Genomic DNA, 24526 nt, shown 5'->3' with positions numbered 1-24526 from the left:
ACAGATTCTGTCCTTTCGAAGAAGTCTGTTTCACAGAACATATTTCCTAAAATAAACAATTTATTGGAAAAAAATTTGATCAGTCTTTGCAGAAGACAAACTTACAGAAGCTGGCAAAATGAGTTTTACAGAAGTCAGTGCATTTGTACAAATTAAAAATAGTTGCACAGCACAACAAACAGGAAAAAGCTAAAACAAAAATCATCTTTACACAGTCTAGAGACTATCTGACAGTAGAAGTCCAGAATTTCAGGGTCAGAACTCCTGGCAGTTCCCCTGTCGTTCTTTTGCAAGTTGATGGCAGAAACCACAAGTGGTCCTTGTACAGTAGTAATGGCACTTTTACCTAAACATGCACTTATTATTTGCCATTTTGTTTTTCCATTGCAAACATCACAGGAGCAGCATGTGCCAGAATTGAATGCAGCAGCAGCAGTAGTTTGGAGTGACCTCCTTGATTGCTGAGCTTGTCAGTCAGAAAGGGACACAGACTTCACTCCATGGGCCAGAGGAGTTCCAGAGCCTTATATCACAGGGATACAAGTCATGAGCAGCAGGCCAGGAACTGCTGCATGTATAGGTATCCTCTTGGGGAGTGTGGATGATTTTGCGTCAACACCATTTAAATACAACCAGTAAAAATGTGTTTCAAGGCAAGATAGTGAAAATAATTAACCCCAAAATCGAATAAATAAAAACCTTTCTAAGCTTGCCCTAAACAATAGTTATAATGAGAACCCTTTTGTGGATCTTACTCATTTCTCCAGTTTTAATGGAACACAAGAACCAGTACAACACACACTTCTGAGCTCATACCCTGCAGGTTCGTAACATCTGCCCTTCAACAAGGCCGAACGGATCGACACCGTTCCCTGTTGGTAATTGAAGTCACAGCCACTCTCCCCTCTGTTGGAATAGAGTTGCACTTCTTGGGCAAAAAAGCAATAGCTGCAAAAAGAACCCAAGTTTTGTTCTTATTTTCTAATAAAGGTCAGCAGAATAGCAAGTCTGGAAGTGGCTACTAAGCTTTACAATTCTATATACATGGATTACCAATCCAATTCTATGTACAAAAATGCCCCTTACTATACACTTAAGACTTGCTTTTCTGCTGGACTTGTCAGTGTTACTGGATGAGTGATTGAATCCAGCTGTGAACCTCAATAGCTAAAATGCATTGTTGTTTGTCTGAACACAATTTATTGTAAATATTACATACAGTAGTGATTTGTTTGTATGTGTCAGAACAACCGTTGAGTCACTTCAAGCTTCATTCTTCATCTGTACAAACCTGGAATTAAAATGATATTTTTGGAAAAAAGAGATCTACATATGCACTTTCATGCATTAAAATAATGCACAAAGAAACATGAACATCAAAGTTAAACACTCATCAGCTAAAATAGGCAGAACTTTTACTGGATAACAACGAGGTCGCTGCAAGCAAAAATAAGAGCTGAAACGAAGGTGTGGGATATATTCCACAAGGTTCTTTAATAATAATTAATAATTTGCAGACCAATCCCATCCCATTCTTCAAACACAATAGCCTTCAGCTGAGGCTGTAATGAAGGTAATGTGGTGCATGACTGAACCACACATTTCAACAGTCCTCAAGAGGACTGTTCTGGCCAGCAAAAATCAATATGTCTCAAGCTTCTTGTGCCAACCATGAACTCATTGCCCCCTGTGAGTCTATTTATTTGACTGAGGAATTCTTTTCTTTAGCTGTTGGCTTGTACCTTACAGATTGCCTGCAACAATAATTTTAAAGCCAAAAAAATCCTTAATGGTTTATAGATTACAGCAGAGAAGAAAATAGCACTAATGTTCTAATGAAAGAAAAACAGGCCAGCAAAATGCTACTGGTATAATATCCTCCACTTATTCATCTATATAACCCCTTTTTGTCTAACTATGTGTTTGGGGGGGTTAAAACTGTACTGGAATTTCATATCTGATGACCATGTCTGTGGCTGTGTACCACAGAAGGTTATCTGTGTCCTGGCCTTTGCCGCAATGGAGCAGTTTTAGTGGTTTTTTTTTTAAGACCGCTTAAAAGAAATATCAGAATTCCTGCATAATTCTATTTAAATGAATGACAGACCTAAGGGAGGATGAAACAAAACTGCAGCTCGTGTAATTCTGCCCCATACACTTCAGGGTTCACACAGCCACAGCTGCAGGGAAAGGTGTGTCAGGGGTACAGTGATGACAGGGTATCGGTGTACAAGAAAGTTATGACTGACCTTCACAAAAGGGTGGTCAAGCAGTGCACTGGCACTCCACCTCTGCTTGGGCTCGCTCTCCAAGCAATGGCTTAAGAAGTCCTTGCCTTCAGTGCTCAGCTTCTCAGGGATAGGTGGCTTGTGCCCCATGCCCACCTTGTACATGATCTGGAAGTTGTGCTCATATTCATGCCAGGGGCGCTGTTTTCAAACAAACAACACAACACCATCAGCAAACCTGCTGCTTCTTCAAGACAGCAGTTTCCATTTCCCTTAAATCCATAACCGAAGAAATATTTCTCTTATTGATATTCTTTAATAGCTGCAGTTCACTATACCTTCTTCTGGCATATTCAGACACTGATTTTTGATAAAAATGTTCACAAACTTTTGAAGGTCTGCTTTTAAAGTGCTTAAAAAAAAGATCAATTTCATCTTACGGAGCTCTGACCTTTCTATTGTAAAAGCTTGCCTTTACAAAGCATTTAAACAAAAGGTCAGCAGCCGTTTAGAAAACTGCACAGCTGTGCCACCTGCTGGATACAATACAACACTAACAATGCCTTACTGCTTAAATGACTTTGTCCGCACTCATTTAGGCAAGACTTAAAGTGCTAAACATGTCCTCTAACCAAAACAGAGTTATGCAAATAAAGAAAAGATTCTACTGTCCTATTTAGTTCTTACTCAAGACCCCAGTTTCAGATAACGTAGGGCATGGTTGATTTGTGTGGGAGCTGACTACACAGACTGACGATGAAGAACAAGAAGAGATGTGCATGGTCTCCTGTACAGAGTGTACAGAGAAGACAGACAGGTGGGATGCAGAATGAGAATGAAGCTATTTAAGAGGTCTGTCTCACCTTGCCAGTAACCATTTCGATGAGGACACAGCCCAGGCTCCAGATGTCAGCAGCTCGCCCATGACCTTCACCCTTTGCTCTAGTGATGACCTCGGGTGCCATGTAAGCTGCAGAGCAACAAGGCATTGTTACTACAGCACCGATGAAAACTGCAGAAAACACCCTGTGTCATCACACGAGAACTGGTTTCTCGCACTTCAGCATAAGCAGGTAGCACTGTAACAATGAACATGCAGCACATTGGCACCTCAAATTCCTAACTCACATAGAGATGTAGTATTACTATATGCCACAGTATAATTACCAGGATATAACTAACTTTAAATGACTGATATGTAATAGACTGGATATGGTGCAATAAAGTCATAATACATGGAAAGAGAACTTCATCGTATTTAGAACCAAATAAGATTTGACTTAACAGTCAAATGATAGAATGTACTTTCTGCATCAGAAATGGTCTCACCTGCCGTGCCCAAAGTGCTGTTAACCTCCCCTGGCATTGTGTGGGCATTATTCTTCAGCTTTACCGAACAGCCAAAATCTCCAAGTTTAATTAGTCCAGAGGATGTCAAGAAGATGTTGGCGCCTGATAAATGAAAAAAAAAACATTTTGCTTCATAACTCTGATAAGGGAGATGTTTTAATACTTAGGAAATGTTAGTTGCTTACACCAGGTTGTCTAGGTGTTAAGTAAGATTTTATTCCTGGCTAGTTAGCAAGTGCTAACACAAGACTCCCATTTTTTCAGTTTTACCTGCACTGAAAAGACAATAACAAAATGTATTCAAAAAACTAAACAGGGTCAAACAGCAATTCTAAGTGTTAAATATTTTAAATGCCTAACTGAAGTCTCTAGGAAACACAGGGTAGGTTTTCTCATAAGCAAACTGAAGGGGCAGAAAAGGTGCCTGACCTTTGATATCTCTGTGTACGATGCCATGTTCGTGCAGCACGTTGATAGCAATGGTGATCTGTTTGCTGTATAGCCGGATGACATGCTCCTGTAGACCCAGCCGCGACACCTCTTCCAGCGTACCCTCGTCACAGAACTCCATGAAGATATACATCTCCTCCTGCATAAGGGCAAATACACTAACCACTGGATCATGTATTGCTGCTGTAGCTAGTCTCACCCAGGACACATTATTTGTAGCTAGGAAGCACCAAGCAGTTTTCCATCTATCTAAATATCTATCTAAAATGTCAGCTGGAGGTCAAAATCTTCTTTAGGCCGGAAACACATTTGTCCAAAAACCCTTATAGCTCCCATTAGTCATTTTGTGCTCTTTCCGACTTGTAACAGGCTAATGGCTTCTTACCCGATGTAGCTCTACACCAAAGTACCGAACCAAGTTTGGATGTTTGATGCCTTCAAAGATTTTCAGTTCATCTGCCGTCTCTTTTATTGTTTTGTGGTCATTAGGCTGGAATCGGATCTAGAAACAAAACAAAAAGGCTGATATAATGAAATCAATGACTGATTATACAGGCCTATATGTGAGGCAGACAGTCACAGAGTCTCTAATGTACATGGGCCATGACTTCTACAGATGTGATACTGGATGCAGGTTTTAGCACCTATTTGAATCATCAGATTTCAGATTAAAAACTAGACTACACTCCTGCAATCGGTGAAGCTAGACTGTTCAGTGCCTTTTGTATATATGGACAGATGATCCTTGCAAGTGTACACTAAATTCCACTGGGAGAATGGGAGTTATGTACTGATGCAGAGTACCTTCAGTTGGCATATGAACTGTAGAATATTAGACATCATGAAATCTATTTAGTATCTATCATCAATTTAATCAATCATCAATTTCCCTTTGGGATCAATAAAGTCTTATCTATCTATCTTGGAAGATAAGCCAATAAGTAAAGCATTACAGTAATCTTATCTTGATTGAATAAGGCATGTATCAATATTTCACCATCACATAGGTAAAGCAAACATCTTAACAGAGCATTGTTAAAAGTGGGAGAAAGATGCCCTTGTGTTTCCAACATGCACTTAAAATAACACCAAGGTTTCCAACTGAAGCTACTTGCTCACATTTTGTTTTAAAGATCACTTGCTGGTGGAGGGTTCAACAAGGCAAGATGAAAACAGATTGAAACTTATCTCTTACCTCCTTCATAGCCATCAGCTCCCCAGTGTCCACATTAATGCAGGTGTATACTTTTCCATATTGTCCCTCACCTATAAAGACACATAAAAGTTATAAAACACTGATCCGGAGTGTTTACTGCCCACAGTGTGGTTTCTCTTACACAGTCAAAGACTTTCAATAGTTTTCTAACCTAAAGCTGGCAAAACAAAGGTGTGTATTAAAGCAACAGTTGAATTAACTGTTTTGAATTACTGAATTTTACTCTTCCATGCAACTTGAGAAAAACACGCAGGTTCCCTTCTGCAGCACACTGTGCGACCTTACCTATTTTATTGCCTCTCTGCCATTTGAAGGTGACTTTCCTGAGACCCACATGCATGACGTTGTCGTAGGATTTGGGGATGTTGCACACCTGACCGATGATGTTCTTCTGTTTCATCATTGCGTACCGTTTTTCCTCTAGCAGTCTGATGGACTTGCGCACTGCCTCCATGGGGCTCTGTCGAGCTGCGGTGTCTAACCAGAGGTGGAGACAGAGCAGGAGAGAGGGGGTCTGGTCACACAAGCAGGGCTCGATATGTGGCGGTTGACACCTGCCTTTTCCCTTTTAACAATTCCTCAATCTTGCCATTTCCAAAGGTCTCCTTTAAAATGTCTGCCACTTTCAGGTATCACTTATATTGTTATACAGTTTATATTGCATACTGTGTGACATTTACTAAAATTAATGGGAAACAATCACAGATTCTATCATGTAACTGTACAGATTATTTAAGATGTCAAGTGTTCATATTTTTTAGAGTGATTGTATACTGGCATTTATTTTCATCTGGTAATTAACATATTTTGATAACTTTGTGTCCGTTTTAAGTGACACCTGTGAATGTCCAACATCTTAAAAGGACAAAGTTTCAAATTATACTGACATAATATTTTAAAGGGAGCAAGTTAACAACTACTGTTAACAATAAGCAGTGCACTGCTGCTCATTCCCAAAATGTACTGACTCACCTTTGGACTGGCTGATGAAGGTTCGGAGCTCCCAGCTCCTCCTTGCTGTGGTGTTTGGGTCTCCCTTGGGATAGGATGGTTCTAAGGACAACAGACAGGCAGTAACACTTCCATTATTGAAATTCCACAGAGAAGGGCAGTTATATCTGCTACCTGGCAGGTCAATTTATTTTTTTTAAATAGATGGACAAAGCACTGCTTAATTCTCCTACAAGACTACATGGGATTTTAAAATTTATAACAGAAAGAACAGTATAATAATAATAATGCTTGAGTTTAAAAAGATCAAGTTAATCTGTAACCTAAAACACTTAAATGGGAAAATACCTCTGCTCCCCACACAGACATGCAGAAGCACTCCAGAACAAAGAGAAAAGGCTAAATAAAGCCAATGGACACTGGACTCAAAGCAAAGGAAATTCAGAGTTCAGAATCACCATGCTCTCACCTTCACGGTCTTCTGTGGGGCTTGAGTGTCTGCTGAGAGATCTGAACTGCATTTCAGCTGCAACTGAAGACAGGCGGTCGTTCTCGTGGAGATTAGAGCCTCTGTAGATGATAAAGTCAAACACACCTCAGCACTAATCGAAGTCACACACGCTGATGGGCCAGTCTGTGCATCCCATAAAACAGAAAACAGCTTAAGACACTGGATCTGGCAAATTGGTCAAACAGGTTTCTGTTGGGGAAAGAAATTTTGCATTAATTATTCTATGCAAAAAATAAGGACAAAAAAACTATCATTCACACCAATTTACTATGGTAGCATTTTTGTGCGCCTTTTGCAAAATGCACAACAGTATCATAATCTGCGCAAGACACTAGCAATTCTCTTTCTACAGATATACAAATATTCCCTTCCACCTTCCCATTTAGAAAAGGTCAACCAAAACTGGCCAAGCATCACATTCACACCTCCCCTCTGATCAGTAAAAACCACAAAATGCTCAGGAAACCTTTGAGACTGCTGCTGTTGTCCTTCCCTCCTACCAGAGATTCAAAAACACCTACAGCAGTGGTCTGAAAAGAGGCAGCATCTAATTCTGATGTCTGAGTAGGGATCAACTACTACTGTGCAAGACAGGCCCAGAATCTCACAAATCCCAAAAGCCAACTTCATTTGGATGGTACTCCAAAAAAAAATTCAAACATTTTCACAGACAACACTAGGGTGAAAGGACAACAGGTGGATGAGGGGATAGACTTTAAGCTGCTCCCCCCCCTACCGATATGTCTGCATGTTTTAAACGTGCTTTAGAATATGGTGGCATGCCATGTCAAAGCTGTAATAATACAAATACACAAGAAAACAAAAAAATATTGGCAAGCAGCCAGTGGGAAATGGAGTGGATCGGCAGACTACGCCAGTCTCTGAGGAAAGGCGGAGTCCAGACTACCTGATTTCATTAGAGCTGCTGCCAGGTTTGGGGTGGCAGGGCTCCCCGGGGCCTGGGGCAGGGCGGGGGGGTGTAGGGCACAGCTGGCTCCGCAGGTCACAGGGGAGACTCCGAGAGCTGTGACGAAAAAACACACTGAGGAAAACTGCCTCTCTCTGGGACCAGGGACTCACGATACCACAACACAGAGAACTGGGGAACAAGGAAACTGTTCCGAAGAGAATCCATGTAGGTCTTCTGCTCAACTAAAAACATGTCAGCTGAAAGCCAAAGTTTTTGTTTTTTGTGCTCTGTAATTTTTTTTTCTTCATTTCACACATCTGTTTTTTGCTATTGAGGTAATATTTCAAAATACTCTTTTGGACTAAACATTCTTCAAATAGTTTCCTTAGAACATCACTTTCTTAAATGTACCTAAAACTTTCCATTACAAAAGCCTCCTGTTTAAGAACTTCAAACTGTTGTTTAATGCCACTTACTCAATGTTCATTTCTTACAGCATTGAATTGTATTTAGCAGCTGTTCACAGTGACATCTTACTCAAGGTTATGAGAAACGCTACCATAGGCACTTCAGAAAGGCTCATGCATACAAAGCACACACACAGTTAACCTCTATTTCTTCAATCTAGCTTGTCATCTTTGGATGGTAGGTTAGAGGAGTTACACCACCATGCAAAAAAGAAAGAAAAAAAAAAAGAAATTCAAGGGGTCTCAGCGATTACATAAAACCCCTGAAGGCAACACGTTTGGCAAGTCACAACCAAGGTCATCTGGCACATCAAGTTCATCTTAAGACGCTTGTGGAGTGCAAAGAAACCAAGACAGTACTTAAACGATAGCCACATTATGATGTAGTAGTCTTTTTCACTCTGCATTGTCTCTAAATATGAAAAAGCTTTGGATCGGGCGTAGGAATGTACTTTCAAGAGAAGAAATTTACACTTAAATACCTTTTTGGCTGGTCTGTCATTTCAAAAATAGTTTGCATTAAGCACTTATCCTTTGAAAGCTACAGTTTAACAGCAGTCAGACATGCAAGTGTGTTCTCAGACTAATGTTTACTGCTAATGTTTTTTTTTCCTCCTAATTTGCTTACTGGATTTTGTTATTTAATAAAGATTATGAAAACTAGGATATAAGTTAAACCGTATACTTTTAAACTTCAGATCCAAACTATTCATAGTATTTAACTATGAATAAAAATGAATAACCAAATCCTTCTCTTCATGTACAGTATTTACTGTAACATTAATGAAGTTTTTTTTAATCCTACTTACAACTCCTTCAGGTATAAACTGTAGTTTAAGGGAGCTGGAAATGTTTAAAAGAAAACCTTACAACCTTAAAATCAGTGTCCTGTGTGCAATGATTTAATTTGCCATACTCATGCCAGGATAGCAGTCTGTCAGCTACCAGGAATAAACATAAAACGATAATAAAAAAATATTTCCTTATGCAGTTGCACTTTGAAAGATACATGATGTTAAAACAGGACACAAACAATAAGTTTTTAATATGAACTAGAGGCCTACCTGAAGGCCTCTGGATTGGGGATAAACAGGTTGGGGTTTGGGGGATCACTATGGCAACGGGGCACCTTCACAGGACGAGGGTTGTTCCGAGTGCCTGCAAAAAAAACCACGAAACGCTCTCCATTTTGGAAAAATTAACAATCCTTAAATGCTAACTGCTGCACTGAATTCTGTTAACTTAATCTGTGGAAAAATATACAGCATACCATGAACACAGAAATATTCCCATCTAAACCGTGCTAAAATATGGTGAATTATAGGTCTCAAAATCTGAATAGTGTGCTGAGAGCTTCTTACCAAAATACAGGCCGGTGACAGGACTGTGTGGTTTGCCAATCACATGACCAATGCACTCGTTCATCAGCGCCTGTAAACTCTTATTTCCAGAAAAGAGAAAAAAACACAATTGCTCTGATATACAGTAGTATCACAAGCCTAGACAGGTAAAATTAGAGTTTTATATAAGCAAACATTTTTTTTTACCTTCTTTATGTTTTTACACTTCCTCACATTAAAACACACATACTTACCAGAAAGTCATCTTCAGGCAGTGCAGAGATAAAAGCAGGCTCAATAGCTTGAAGGAAATCAAAGCCTTGCGTCGCCCATCTAAAATGAGATTATGACATGCTCTTGTAAAAAGTACCAGAAAATGATGCTGAAGGTTTCTCTCATTACTCAGGTACTGCCATAAACGTGCGTTACCTGGGTCGCGTGCCCCTTCCACTTTCACATTTTGTTAAAACATAGTTCATCCATTTCCTTGCAAAGGTGATGTATTTCTCCCCAATCCTCTGCCGGAATTCCCCAGACATTAGTCGCACAACTTCCTTATGGTACTGGGATAGAGTGTGCAAAGCAGAATAACCACAGGTAAACACGGGTTCAGACTACAGTAAAATGTTAAGAGTGCCAAGAAAAAAAATCACAGCATTTTTGTTACTCTGTAGATTTCTCTAACCTATTATGGAGACTTCATGAATCATCTGAGTAATTAGTTAAGGACAGTAAGAAATTGCCATACAATTAAGGTGCATTGTAAATATTTAACCGTCTGCCTGCAGTTCTCTAATGACATCTGATCTACAGCTAATGTTCACGAGCACAGTGTACTGGCTCTCTGATCCCAGATAGAGTGTTTGGAGGGGCACTTACCTCAAAGGCGAAGTTGTAGCTCTGAATCATGGCCTCTCTGTAGTACTGCTGCAATGTGGCTGACTCTGATTCCTCAACCTCCGCCTCAAACTCCGATGTGAACATGTGCTCTACCCGGTCTATGGCATTGTTTATCTTGATGCACAACTGCAGAGCCTCGTTCTTCAAGGGAAAGTGCACACATCAGTCCTAACTACATCAAATGATGACCAAAAGAGCTATGTACTGCCGATTAAAGCATTCTGGGAAGCCTTGAAAATTCTGGTTTGGTAATTAAATACATCATTTTGCTGAGAGGTACATAAAATCCTGAAAGTAATATCAACTAAAATAAAAAATAACATGCAGTACATGAAAACAATGCCTAATAGTGGTGCATTTTCAGATAGAAATGCATACCTTCAGATGTGGTCATGCAAGCTGCAATGTGCTGTAATGCTGCATTGCACTTTTTTCAATTGTGAAAGTGATCTACCTGATCTAGCTGATTTCAAGCACCGTCCTTGTTTATGGCGTACTTATCTTGCCATTTCACATAAAACTCATTACCTTCAGCTGTTCCAGAGCTTTGGCAATGACAGGCTGGCTGGAGGTCTGCTCTCTGCTCAGGGAGATCAAGTCCTCCATGGAATGCTGGAAAGCCTTCCTCTGGGCAACCAGATGGGCTGAGTGCATAACGATCAGCAGCAGGTTGCCCACCTGGAAAAACACATTCAGAAAGCAAGACAAGTCATTGTAGTACCTCTACACAGCAAGGGCTATGTACATTACTATTTCACCCTTCACCCAGGTGCATCGCAAGGACGAAATCCTTAGGATCCTAAGGAACTGTCAACATGTACTTAGAAAAGGCACGTTTTTATAAATGTTTCAGATTTCCTTAACCAAGCAACGACAGTAATGAACACATATGGAGGTATGGTGCTATGGTACTCTATATTTAGCTTTTGAAAAGACTTTTGATACAGTTCATCATAAAGCAAAACAAATTACAGTATTAAGCATTCAACATAACGTCTGAACTGGGAACTGGTTAATGAATAGAAGACAGTGTAGAGTAAGGAGTAAATGCTCAAATTAGTATTTTGTAATGAACAGAGTACAAAATGGATCTCTATTTGGACCACTGCTCTCTCTAATTTACAGTATATAAGTGACCTAAATTGTGGTATGGTTAGTAAATTAGACAGGTTTGCAGATGATAAAGTAAGATGATACATAGTGCTGGCAACCATAAAAAAGCAGCAAAGTATATTCAAGACCGGACAAGATTACTTTCAAATGTAAAGTGTTAAATGATGGTAAAAAAATGTAAACTACATATATAAATTGAAAAAAACTGATTTTGATGAAGCTAGTCACAAAGAAGACTTAGGGGCTTATGTTAAGTCGCATAAACAATTCAGGAAAGCAATAGAAAAGGCTTTTTTTCCTTGCAGTTTAAAGCACTGAACATAAATCAAGGGTTGATATCTTAAATTTTTTCAATGCACTAGTAAGATCTGATTTACCGTACTGTGAATAAGGTTGATCTTTTTTCAAAAGATACTGCTAGTCTTAAATCAGTCCAGAGAAAACTGACTAAATACATCCCTGTGTTTAAAGGAATATTCACACTGAGAAGCCAAAAAAAAAGCTTTTTAGTGCTGAACAAAGAAGGCTATGACAGCTCCTGATTCAAGTGTTCAAAACTCCCAAAGGCACCGACAAAGTTATTACAGTGGGCTTCTTCAAAAACAAGTTAAACATGAACCAGAGGACACAAGTGGAAACCTCATGAAAGTGCATTTAATCAAAAAACTACTCTTTTTTTGCACAGAAGGATGTGAAACACTACCTGGCCAAGTTATTTTAAGAAACAGCTGGATTAGATTCTCAGATCAATAGGCTTTGAGGGCAGTATTGTGTAATGTGCAAATGAGCTAGACAGGCAGAATGGCCTCCTCTTGTTTTTTTTTCCCCCAGAATGTTTTTAAAAAGGTACTGTATATCAAAAGTAATTCAGACTAAAGAAAAAGACACTGATGAGCTAAATCTTACCAAACAGCAGCAATAATCATCACATCTTAAAACCCAAATTAATACAGTCAAATTAATCGCCACAGCTCTAAAAAAAAGCTTCTTTTTAAAATCTGTTTCATGGGACAATTATAGTAAATACCGGAGAGAATCCTAAAGGTCAGAACTAGTAATGTAAGCCTTTAGACATTTTGGAGAGCTAAGCTGACAGAAAAGCTGAAATCTTGACAGGAGTGTGGTTGCTCCCGTCTTTGAACTAACCATTTTCTAACCGTTTCGTCCAAATCAGGGCCGCAGGACAGCCGGAGTATATCTGGGGAAAGCAATAGGCGCAGGGCAGAGTCGACCCTGGATGTGATGCCTGGGGCCAGTTTTCATAGAAGCCAGTTAACCCACTAGTATGTTTTTTTAAACTGTGGGAGGAAACAGGAGCACGTAGAGAAAACCCACACAAACAGGGGAAGAGTATGCATACTCCAGACAAATAGCACCCCAGGATTGGAACTGAAACCCAGGGCTCCAGCACTGCGAGGCAGTAATGCTATCCACTGCCCTACTGTGCCACCCTTCCCCTCACTACATGATTCCAGGTCCTCTCAGAGTGGGATCTGCTCGACAACAGTACACACAGACCTCTCCTCCATAGCTCCACATCTGCAGACACTCCTCTCAAAGTGGGCCATACCTGCATGGATCTCAAGGTGTCCACTGTCTCCACCTGAGGAACCAGCTTCAGCACAGTGCCCTCCCACAGGCTCCGGCCAGCCTCGTTCTCCACATCGCCAGCCTTCTGCTTGGTCATCAGCAGGTAGGACTCGTCCATAATGTCATCAGACTCCTTAGAGCAATCCTTGCCAGCAGCAGCATTAAGCAACTGCAGGATGATGGCTCTCTGAGCACTTAGGCTGGCTGGCACGAAAACCTGGAGGTCCTCCAAGCCCGGGATCTCAACCTGTGCACGTGGAGACATGGGGACACCTGCTGAGACACTGCAGCAACACACAAACTGCCCTACTGTGCTGACTGCTAATTCACAGTAAACAGACCAGTCCAGTAAGATCCAAGACCACTGTCTGTCTCAACCTGAAGGAACACTGTGTCTGCTGGGTTTTCATTCCACCTGGGTTCTATATCACCAGTGCCGAGTGATGCACATAACTGACACGCATGTTTGTTTGGACCTTTTTCTGCACCGAGCCCTTGGTTTCAAAAGTATCCAAGCTAAGGTATATTATTTCCAGACAAAGATGCTTATGCCAGTTCTCTTCACTTTTCCCCAATCAGTTAGAAACTGCTCCCACATTACTGAACAAAATGCTCTTAGGTGATCAACTTATAGGTGATGAACTTAGGACACCGGAGAGAATGACAATGTATGCAACATTCTCACAATGAGTGTTTTTCTTTCTTTTTTCTTAAGTCCAACTGGTTAAATTTCAGCTCACACACGTAATAAGGGGAGTTCTGAACCTCAGGAATTTTTTAGAAAAAAGAGTAAAAGGGCACAGGATAAATATCAATTTTCAAAACCCCATACAGGTTTTTAAGAACTGAAACAAAAACACACCTAAAATAGAAATTAAATTTGCTGGTGATTAAGAATGTCAGAACACACAGCAGTCCTGAACTGTTACTGAAACAATGTCTTAAACCCTAATGAAAGTACCTTGTTGGCCACCTATGCATCAATAGCATTATTAAATATATCAAAAAGTATTAATTTCTTGATATTATTTTGCCATAGTCATCATTCATTTGACCATAGTACAACACTTACCTTGACATACTGTTTTTCCTTAAGAGTACAAAGGAGACCTGGCACACCAGCAGAGATGACAAAAGCAGCTGCAATCTCTAAGTCCTGGAGCATGTAAAAACACAAAAAGGGAAAACTCCATTAAGATGGAAAAGCTCTGTGGATGTAAAGGACAAAAAAAAAGCTCAATTGTTTACCCAGCTCCCAGTGTTCACTGAAAGAATCATGCTGCTAAATTCTCTACAGGTTAAAGTCAAAAGACACAGTCCTGTCTCATGGCAAGCACGTCACTGAAGATGATAACGGGGAAAAAAAAACATTAGATCAGTTCAGCAAAAATCCCAAAGATCCAATTTCATGAAACTTCAAAGCACAGCACAGGAAAATAAAAAAAAATTCACATGAATCTTGCAGCATTTCTTTTGGTAAAATCAGCTTTGGGTATTTAAGACAGTACTATAAAACGCAGGTAATAAAGTTCAACTGCGGAGATAAAGGAAACCCACAGTATAACGAAGATAAAATACAAATGTTAGGAGACATTTGTTTTCACCTTGCGAAGCATTTTGGCAAATCCAAGAGCTTTTGAGGCCCTCTCCCTGGCTTCGTGAAACAGCTCCTTCAGTGATCGGCTGGTCTCAATGACAGAGCGCCTGTTGGGAAAATGATGGAACCACAGGAATGTTCACTAAACTATAAAACAGAACTCCTGTCACCTACACACAGGGAATATGCAGCACAGTTTCTGAATTGTTTATGTAAGTTGATTAATATGATGAAACCCTGGTCACGTCAACTGCTGTTAAATATGCTTCAACAAAAGTATTTGATTAAGGGTGCTGAATATTTATGCAATGAACTTTTATTAGTGCTTGATTTTTTTCTTTTTTGTTTTTGTTGATATTTAACCACATTCACTCCAAGTTGTTCTGTTTGAGCTTTGGAGTTATGATTACAAATAGTCTTGTTAAAAGTGTATATGTTTATCATATGGAATTAAAATGGGAAATCACAGGGAGAGGGTAAATGCATACAGCATATTAATAAAGATCTTCTTCCTCAAGGATTGTGCGTCTGGCCTGTAAAAATCTAGTCTGCCTTCAGGAAGGCTAATCCATTTAACCGTGGATTCACAGAAATTTCTTCCCCTAGTAATAGATCAGTTTTCCTTTTTCCCTCCTGAGTTCAAATGGAATTGTGTAGCAGAAAAGATAAGCCAGTTGTCCTTCTTTGTCCTTGTCCCGATCAATCTACCACATCTGTCCCAACAGTAGCAGAGACACACACACTAGGCATACCTAATCTCATCAGAAGCAGTGCTGTCATCTGCACTTTCCCAGAATTCATCCCTGCTCTTCTGAAGGCCTGCATCCAAAAAGTCACCAGTGGACTTCAGCAGCATGCCAGCAATGTCACTGTGAGACAAAGAGGGAATTTCACTACAGTACATCAATAATTCAGCAACTGGCTTCCAACATTTCCCCACAGTCACAGACCAATTCAGTGAAAGTCATTCATAAAATATTGTTTGTAAATATTTCTCCTTTAAAAAGATTCTGTGCTGAACTTAATTACACTTTGCATTAAACAAAAGCTGCACTAATGTACACTGTGCAGCAGTGTTTCTGCAATACTGTAGCTCAAAGATGTGCATGTAGTCTGTGTGTTTTTAAGCATTCCATAATTTACTTATAATATATTTTATGCGGTAAACACATTCAGAACTCTAAAAACAAGTGTATTAAAAACACTTTGATGCAACTATCTGGTATTTTTGAATATCTAGACGCCCATTCCCTCTAGGGTGCCAGTTAAAGATGACTGTATAAGTGAGAGCTATGTATACGTCACACACAACACGCATGTCTGAAATACCTCTAGCTACCCTGAGGACTAACTCCTATTTGAAGATACTTCATATAAAAATATACATAGTTTAATTGTACTAAAAACAAGTCTGCCATTAAATATAAGCCAAGAAGAAAGGAAGAAACTAAAGCTCTCTTCATGCGACCTTACTAAAGAAAAACATAAGATTAAGACTGAAGTCTCAGACCAGAAGAGCTTGCCAGACTGGGCCTCTCCTCCTCGGATGTATGGCGTGATAACCTTGGTGAAGTCCCACTCTTCCTCCAGCAGGTTCTTCAGGCTGTGAGAGGCTTGTGGCAACTGCTGTAACATTTGGATCCAGCTACGCATGTAATCAAAATACACCTGAGCACAACACGAAAGAGAGCCAAACTGAGTGACTTTAAAGATGGGTTTCACTTCAAGAGACTTTAAAGGCTTTTGTGCAGCCAAAGAATGTAGGCTACAGGGTGCAAAATTACAACAAATCACTTGATTTTTATGAATGACTCTACAAGAGTACAGACTATTCAAATATATGTTCTTGATACAGGGTTGCTAGGCATCACAGAATGAAAGGAGAAAAAGAAGAAGATTCTCTACTATACAGTAGGAAATCTTTAGGAAGCAGTTGAGAAAAAGTAAAATCTAAATGTGATTCCTAGCAGCTACTTAAGTAATGACACCTGACTATTTGTGAGAACAGAAATGGTAGATACTACATTGACTGAAGCTGAACTTAACTCAAACAGAGACAGAGGGCCAGTACCTTCACTGACATCCGTTTCTCCAAGGTGTACCAAACCCAACACATACCATTAACATTTTATGTAGATCCTCCTCAAATTCATCTATGTTGGCATTCTTCTGCAATTCTTGAAGGTCCTGGACCAGGCCACGCAGCATGAACTGATAGTACTGCTTCATCAGCAAGCCCCCTTTCAAAACCTCCTTACACTCGCGCACCAGCTGAAACACAGAAAAGACACCCCGAGTCAGACACTGCTAAAACAAACCACATTTCAGCAGGGTCTCAACAGGGACTCCATTACTGAATATTATAACCACAAGCTGCCCAATATTCCAACTAACAAAACCTGAGACTGTTCAGTCTTCTTGAAACATTTCTCTGTACATTGCTTCGTAACACTTCTGTGTCTCTGTACATTGCTTGGTACAAATATCAGCTTGAGATTCTATCTCCGATCATTCCTAATGCAAAAGTCCCGGACAAGTAAGCCCTTGTGTCTCTATTTTCTGTTTGTTATGCTGTTGCAGTGTACTATATGTCAAAGACTCTCATTATATCAGGGCACTGTATGCACACATCCAATAAAAACTGAGGCCTTACTAAAATGCCTTTTTAAATACAGCTTGCTATAACTTATTCACGTATCATTTTTTTATTGTAGACCCACTTCCTTTCCCTGTTGCACAACATTGTTTGTGCCACTACAAAACATTCTCTTTATGACACTGACCCCATCTCAAGATGTTCGAGCAAAGAGCATTCCCTTTGTGGTTTACCACAACACTGAAAAGTAAGACATCTCAATAAAAGAAAAGAGGAAATATACAAAGGCTGTTTTGAAAGAGCAAAAACAGCAGCACGCATCTGAAAATCTGTCACGACAGAGCTGGCTCAGCACTGCAAAAAGTTCCTGCGACAGGGAACCGTGTTTGACCCAAGCAGTGAAATAAATCTATTACCTAAAGTGTTCTAGGTGTAAGATATGTGGAAAGCGTACAATACTTGGTCCAGAAGTTTGAGTGGGTAGCTGCGCCAGCATGCGTAGGCTGCAAGGGAACGCGTAAAGGTTTATTCCATGCTGAAAAGAAAAGAGACACAGCATTTCGGCTGCGGAGCCTGCTTCAGGCTACAGGCGACATCTAAAGAAGGCTCCACAACTGGAATATTTTGCACTTTTCCTTTCAGCATGGAATAAACCTTTGTCTTTACCAAATACTTGTTTTAGACTGCAATAGTTTTTATTTAGTTTCAAGCATGGTTGAAAAAAGGACAAATCTGCAGAAACAAAAGGCCTCCCTTATGAAATGCAGGAATCCGGCCCGGCAGAGAGCAGTACAGGCAGGAAGACAGAAGCCACCTGTTTGATGCTGAGCAGTGAGGGCTCTCCAGCTGGTCTCTGCTCCAGGCGCAGCTTCAGGCACTCGTGGATGACGTTCAGCAGCACTCGACATAAGACCAGGAAGGCAGGCTGGAAGGAGGGCAGGTTCATGGCCACCAGCTCCTCCCACGACACACGGCAGTCGCTCTCCTCACAGCTGGGCGAGCCAGGGTTCAGGTGTCGAGAGAGCTCAGGCAGGTAGTCACTGTAGAGCATCGGGTCCGGAAACTCCGAGAACTGTGGGGTGGAAATTCAACTGTACTGCACGCATCCAAAGAATGTCCCTCATGTGTACAGATTTTTATATACAACACTATTAAGTTATTCGTCAATTCTGAAACTCCGGGTCTTGCAAATAACCCAGTTTTGGAAGGTTATAACCACTTTGCATTAAACTGAGAAATATTTTAAGAGAATATTTTTATCATGTAAGGATTCATTAATACTAACAACCAACCTCAAAGAATGTGCTTTTTTTGGAAATCAAATACAGCAAGGTTACAAGCAATAAAAGACAACTTAGGCTACAGCACTCACTGGCACTGACCGGGAGGAGTCTATTTTAAAATCCTCCCCCCCCCACCAGCGTGCAGCCCTGTCACGAACTAAAACACAGTGTCCCTGGCTCTGAAAGCTGTAATTATCTCTAATGCATGGGAGAGATGCCTATTTGTGGAAGAGAAACACTCAGAAATTACAAAGCTACAGAAATTACTTTTTCCATCTATTTTAAAACATCTGTAATTATGCGTTAAGCTATTTTTTTCCTTAGGTCAGGGGGTTGCCTTCACTGTGCTCTGTCTCTTGCTAAACCTTCTACAATGACTTGGTCAAATGAACACTCCCAGCAATAAAGGCTGTCAAGTTTTTGTCTTAATCGGTCATCCGAAGATACTGACAAATTAAGAATACTAGATTATATTTTACCACAAAGCATTTTTTTAAATCCTTTCAAGGACACACCGTTTAAATCTAAAGACTCTGTTTGGAATTTTCAATCAGCTTAAAGCAAAAAAAAATCAATACCCTTCACTATTCAAAATTCCCAGATACGTTATTATTAGATCCTCTCACCTCCTGAGGTTGGTTATCACTCATTAGTGCTGAACGAGCCCTCTGCAAAGATCTGTCCATCAGCTTATGCAGCCTTAGAATGAGCTTCCTAAGGCCCATCTGCTTCAGTGCTTTGTCCACGAAGGGCCTGTAGATGGAGGTGGGACAGTGTCTGCCGCCTCCCCCATCATACGTAGGGTCCAGAGATCCTCCGATCAGGAGCTCATCCTCTGACAGAAGTCTGTCCAGCATGGGTGTCACACAGGGTAACTTGGCTGGGTGTTCGTCCTGGTCATGGTGGTTGTTAAAGTTGATCTCCCCACTCTCACCCTCATCCAGCAGGTCCTCCCCCTCGCTGTCCGCCGTGTACGTGGCGGTTGAGTCATTCTCCTCATCCTCGTCATCTTCATTCCCTTTTGAACTGCGGGGCGACGGGATCTCGAACACAGGCCAGCCCATATCCGAGAGGTTGCGGATACCCAACACAGTACCCATGACCCTCAGCTTCTGGTTCAGGTCCTTGGTGATGTTCAGCCACAGACAGAGTGCCTGCACTCTGCCCTGGAAGTCCTTGGCTGCATATTTTTCGTAGTCCCTCTGAAGGGTCTGCAGTGATGGGTAAAGTGCTTCCACTGACTCCAGCAGCTCCATCACTCTCTTCACCTGTTCGAAAGACAGTCTCTGCTGTTGCAGGTGCTCCTGGCAGTCTGAGTGCCCCATGGCATTCATTCCAGAAATCCTATTACAGTGGAAAGCCTGAAGGTCATCCTTCTTCTCCTGCTCTTTGCCTTCCTCCTCAAGCGTTCCATCCACTGTGCACCCTGCAGTTGCTGGGCTACAGAGGCTCCTGTAGTCGACTTTAAAGTGCAAGACTTCGTTGATGATGTCCGGTATGGCCTGGCGCGCAGTATACAGGAACAGGTCCTGATCAGTGATGCTTCTCCGCGCGTGCCATGCCTGCAGCTCCAGCCAGATCACCTCGTTGTTCTGGCCCATGAAGGACGTGTTCTCCAAACCCCTCTGCTCCCTCTCCTTTTTCTTGGAGGAGATGGAGGTCAGCTTGAGCAGCAGCCGCAACGTCTCAAAGAATTTGAGCCTGTCCGCAGGGCAGTCAGTGCGGGAAGTCTGGCGGGCTGTCCTGGCCAGGGGCACAGGCACGGGGACGGGCAGCTTTGCACTGCCGCAGCCCAGGCTGAGGTAGGGCTTTCGGGGGTCCATATTCGGGAGTGGGGTTCTGGACAGAGACCCAGTCACCGAGTCCAACATGAAAGAGCCTTCAAAGGTCTTCTTGTTGTCTCGTTCTGTCGACCGCAGGTTGGCTCTGTGCTTCTTCCCCTGTTTGTAAATGTGCTCCTCTGGGATTTCACTAGGTTTGCTGTTTTCTTTATGCGGGGTCTGAGTTGATGTGATGGTCTTCTCTACAGTTAAGAAAGAACAACAAAATCAAAAGGTGTATGATGTAAGCATTGGTAACATCATCACAGGAGTGGAAAATAAGTATCAGTGAGTAGAACACAAAATCATAACTGGACTAAAGAAATACTGGACTGAAGGCCAAGAGATAAACATTTAGGAATTTCATATTTTAACTGCCATCTATACTTTCATATGTAGGTACTTTTTTCAGTTTGTCAGATGACAGCACAGAAGTAAAGCTATGACTGCACATGTATGAAGCAGCTCCTGCAAACTCCACCCCATTTTCATTCCTGAGAATATTAACGAAGAACGTTATTTTACAAGGGACTTGGTTGAAGACACCTTTTGTATCTCAAAAGATACATTAAAAATTAATCTCTGGAGCTTTGATGAAAAGTAAAAATAGAAACTTTCCTTTCTATTTTCTTAAACTTTAAAAAAATCTCAGGCATTTATTTTAATGTAAAGTCTATACTGAATGTTGTATTTAAAACTTAGAACTTTTACAAAAATGGAGTAAAGACTTCAGCTAGGCCTAATTATAGTATACTGACAACTAAATTATAGTTGACCCCAGTAAGGAACAGTAAGAAACAGTAAAAAAGAGTGGTCTGCTGTGACAAGCAGAAAACCCTGAGAGTGCAGTATGAAAACACAGGCTTGTGCTTGTGCAACACTGCACTCCATGCATGACTCAGGAAACAATGCACCCAGCTATTAGGGAACCATGCTGTTCAATTGCTCACCTTTTATTTTTATTTAAAAAGCTGAAAGTAAATGCCAGGTAAGAGCCAAGACTTCTACAATAATTCCAGTCTGGCAAGCTGAACCTCTTATAAACCACTGTATACAAGGTTCTGTTGAGAGGAGATATTTAACAAAAGAGCACTTGTAAATTCTAACCCTTCACCCGGTTTCTTTTTTGCTCACCAGAAAACTGTTACAGGACTAATAGAGTTTTCTCCACATATTACTTAATGCACTGCATGGTCGGTTTATGAAGCCATTTCTTTAATGGGTATAATGAAGGTCAATAAATTTTACTGTAAAATTAATTTGCATTTTCTCTAGCACTGCATCAGAGAGGGACAGAGCCATTGTCCATCTAGGCCTTCTAATTTCACCAAGGCCATAACACTGTCGCTGAAATTAGTCTCTCTCACCACACAAAAACCAATACCTAGGCTTCTACTCTCTATGTGAACATAATCTGATGATTATTTAGAGATACTCAAACAGCAGAAACAAGTTTTACATATTGTGTTTCAAAGGTCAATAAGCCTTCTTTCTGGATAGCACACAGTGTATCATCTACATTCTGCAGGAGAAAAGGGGCTACATTAAGGCTGACTGCAACTGACCATTTTCTTAACCGCAATTCAAGAAAATGTTAGGTGCAGGTAAAGACAGGAAATTAAAAAGAAAAAACTTGCTGACTATTTTAACTACATGCCCATGTCCTGCAGACACAGGTTTAAAAAGTTAAAATGGTTTTAAATGAAGCACTGCACACTGACCACTTGCCACCAGCGTTCTGTGCTGCTGGTGCATCTTGCAGCATCGCCAAGGTAACCAGGCCTACCTCTGTTAGCGGCTCGGATGGTGGCCTTGCCCAGGCTGTTCCTCTGGTGTTTGCCAGACATCCGTTTCATCTGCCGCGGAGTGCATGGCGGGGAGGTGCTGTATGCTGCGTCCTCAGAGGGCTCGTCGAAGAAGTCTTCAGCATCTAAGCTCCCACAGATGGCATCCTCCAGAGGGCTGTCCAGACTGCAGAACAAACATAGATAGTCCACTGGACCTTCAGAATAGCTCACGTAACCTGCACAAGGTGGAGCCAGGATTCCAAAGTTTGAACCAACCCTGATCTCAGGCATTCTGCTTTAAAATTGTATCATCAAAAGAAACAAAGAAGTTGGAAATCCAGATCACTCAATGTCCGATCTGGAGAAATAAAGCATAAGATAAGAGAAAAGAAGATTTCCCCAATATCTAGGTTAAAAAAAGAAAACTACAAAAGATTTTGGATTTTTAGAATGATTTTTCAATCAATCTGAAATAATCCTGTTGATATCATGGCCACAATAATGAATCACAAACCAGGGAGTATGACTGAAACAGAAGAGAAGTTATTGATGGAATTACATTTTTGAAGTTTATCCTGGTTGGCTTCACAGAATTTTTTCCAAGATACATGAATAGTGGCTTGAATGTAAGAAACAATACCACCTTTAAACCACCATACTTCAAATTAGAAAACTTGCCTGAAATTCACTTTTAAAACATTTTGACCCGAATTGGAGTTGAAAGCTTTAAAACGGCACAAAAGCACATGACAATTATGACTGAAGTTAAGACTACTTCATCTGTTTGGCGAATAGTTCAATGCAACCCAAGCTTTAACGTTCTTAACCTTCTGAATGGGAAGGCACTCAGGTGAATCTTTAGTTACCATTTTCTCCCAAACTGAACTGTTTTACAAAATTTAATCGGAATTACAAGAAGGGCAAGTATTTTGGAATGTCCCATTTACTATTAAGTCTTCACTCCATTTAAAGCTTTGATCTTTAACAAAACCCAGCAGTTTCACATTCACTTGTATACCAACAACTGTCAGTCATCTGCTTCTAATATTTGAATATCAAAACAAGACTTTTGACCCATATATTGCACACCGTGTTTTTGCTAGGTCCTAAAGAGACTTGGGTATTATAATCTACACTAGTATTGCATAGTACTTTATAACAGAACAAGTTATTGAGCACAAGCCATCCTTAAACCTGTAAAATGATTACATATTCTCCAAAGATTAGCATTTTAAACATCACGATGAATTCCATAAAGCCAGCCACAAAGTCAATAGTACTATAAGAACTTATAGACTTTGTTAGAAATTGTTGGGATTACTCACATTGCATCTACAGGGACACTTAATTGTTTGTGTTCCATGTTGATACTAGAATAAGTTTTACACATTTTTTCTTCATACCAGAAGATTGTTTGTAAGTCAAAAAGGAGAAAAAAAAGTTAATGCACTCAAGACCCACATATTCACAAGCCTAATGGACTCTTAACTGTACAAGGCCATCAGCACATGAGAGTTCCAGCTCAAACAATAAGTTGCTTCTTAACCCATAAGGGCAACCAAGGTCACTTGGTCAACTACAATCAAAACAAACAGAGAAGAAGCACTGGCTCCTCAGACGACTTCTGGTTAAAACACAGCAAGACATAATGATGGTGTCTGTAGTTTACCACTCATGATATTCACAATTCTCTCCCAAACAGAGGAAATCAGCCAGTGATTGGCAGCATGCAAAACTGTTTAACTGAAAAGGCTATTTTATAAAGGCCTTTCCTGAATTCTGTTTTTAAAAATTAATTGTAGTGCAAAAAACAGAATAGCTTCTAGGATGAGTGTAAGCTATAGACTACTGCTGAGAACACTTAAAAGTCCTGATGAGAACACTACAGCAGGTCTTTTAGCAATTATCCATTATTTACTGTTGCAACTATCAATTCACATCCAAAAGAAGGACACACACAATGGGAGACAGACCAGGAATTAAATATTCAACTGTGAAAGAAATGTGCTTAAAATGCCAAAATGCAGATTCTAAGACAGGTCTATGGTCCCTGCACCCTGGGGATAGCCCCTTTATAAAGGATCATCTAAGCAGAAGTCATAGGTCAGAGGGCAATGGCACAAGTGCTTATCTCCTCAATACAGCCTGCCGAGAGGAACATCATTCATCTTAAGACATTGCTTTATGCACAGACCTCCACCATGCCCTGACGGCATCTTAGTGTCAGAAGACATTCAAAGCAGCTGCACTGGTATCATGCCAAAAAAGCAGTGAATGGTGTCAATGAGCACTGTATAAGATCAAAGCACTTCTCAATTTTACAGTCTGTCAACAACTGAGAAGCACATTACATTCAATACTGCCGGTGTATCCGTGCAGTTTGTCATATGCACAAGTGCAATTAAATGCTTCTTTCG

The 24526-nt window shown here is 40.6% G+C and overlaps 1 protein-coding gene across 2 annotated transcripts in view; it reads right to left on the bottom strand.

The window, feature by feature from the left end:
- Positions 1-42: 42 nt before the first annotated feature.
- map3k4 (mitogen-activated protein kinase kinase kinase 4) overlaps positions 43-24526 on the bottom strand; it is a 33074-nt gene continuing 8590 nt past the window's right edge. The window contains exons 2-27 of one of the 2 annotated variants that reach the window (XM_088933661.1): positions 22109-22293; positions 19129-20525; positions 18034-18291; positions 16742-16894; positions 16134-16291; positions 15376-15492; positions 14631-14730; positions 14099-14182; positions 13007-13273; positions 10852-11001; positions 10303-10464; positions 9853-9986; positions 9678-9756; positions 9445-9523; positions 9148-9241; positions 7614-7730; positions 6665-6765; positions 6217-6297; positions 5530-5721; positions 5224-5294; positions 4414-4530; positions 4008-4167; positions 3558-3680; positions 3092-3198; positions 2250-2429; positions 43-1291 (exon numbers count right to left, since the gene is read on the bottom strand). In XM_088933661.1, the coding sequence (XP_088789787.1) occupies positions 1271-1291; positions 2250-2429; positions 3092-3198; positions 3558-3680; positions 4008-4167; positions 4414-4530; positions 5224-5294; positions 5530-5721; positions 6217-6297; positions 6665-6765; positions 7614-7730; positions 9148-9241; positions 9445-9523; positions 9678-9756; positions 9853-9986; positions 10303-10464; positions 10852-11001; positions 13007-13273; positions 14099-14182; positions 14631-14730; positions 15376-15492; positions 16134-16291; positions 16742-16894; positions 18034-18291; positions 19129-20525; positions 22109-22293 (4687 nt within the window). In that variant the 3' untranslated portion in view covers positions 43-1270. The remainder of the gene's footprint in view (positions 1292-2249; positions 2430-3091; positions 3199-3557; positions 3681-4007; positions 4168-4413; positions 4531-5223; positions 5295-5529; positions 5722-6216; positions 6298-6664; positions 6766-7613; positions 7731-9147; positions 9242-9444; positions 9524-9677; positions 9757-9852; positions 9987-10302; positions 10465-10851; positions 11002-13006; positions 13274-14098; positions 14183-14630; positions 14731-15375; positions 15493-16133; positions 16292-16741; positions 16895-18033; positions 18292-19128; positions 20526-22108; positions 22294-24526) is intronic. The other variant, XM_088933662.1, reaches the window with a different exon arrangement.

This window comes from Atractosteus spatula, chromosome 15 (assembly GCF_055471065.1).
Source record: "Atractosteus spatula isolate fAtrSpa1 chromosome 15, fAtrSpa1.hap1, whole genome shotgun sequence".
NCBI classification, from domain to species: domain Eukaryota; kingdom Metazoa; phylum Chordata; class Actinopteri; order Semionotiformes; family Lepisosteidae; genus Atractosteus; species Atractosteus spatula.
The sequence above is the reverse complement of the archived record's forward strand: the minus strand, read 5'-3'. Positions and strand labels throughout refer to the sequence as shown.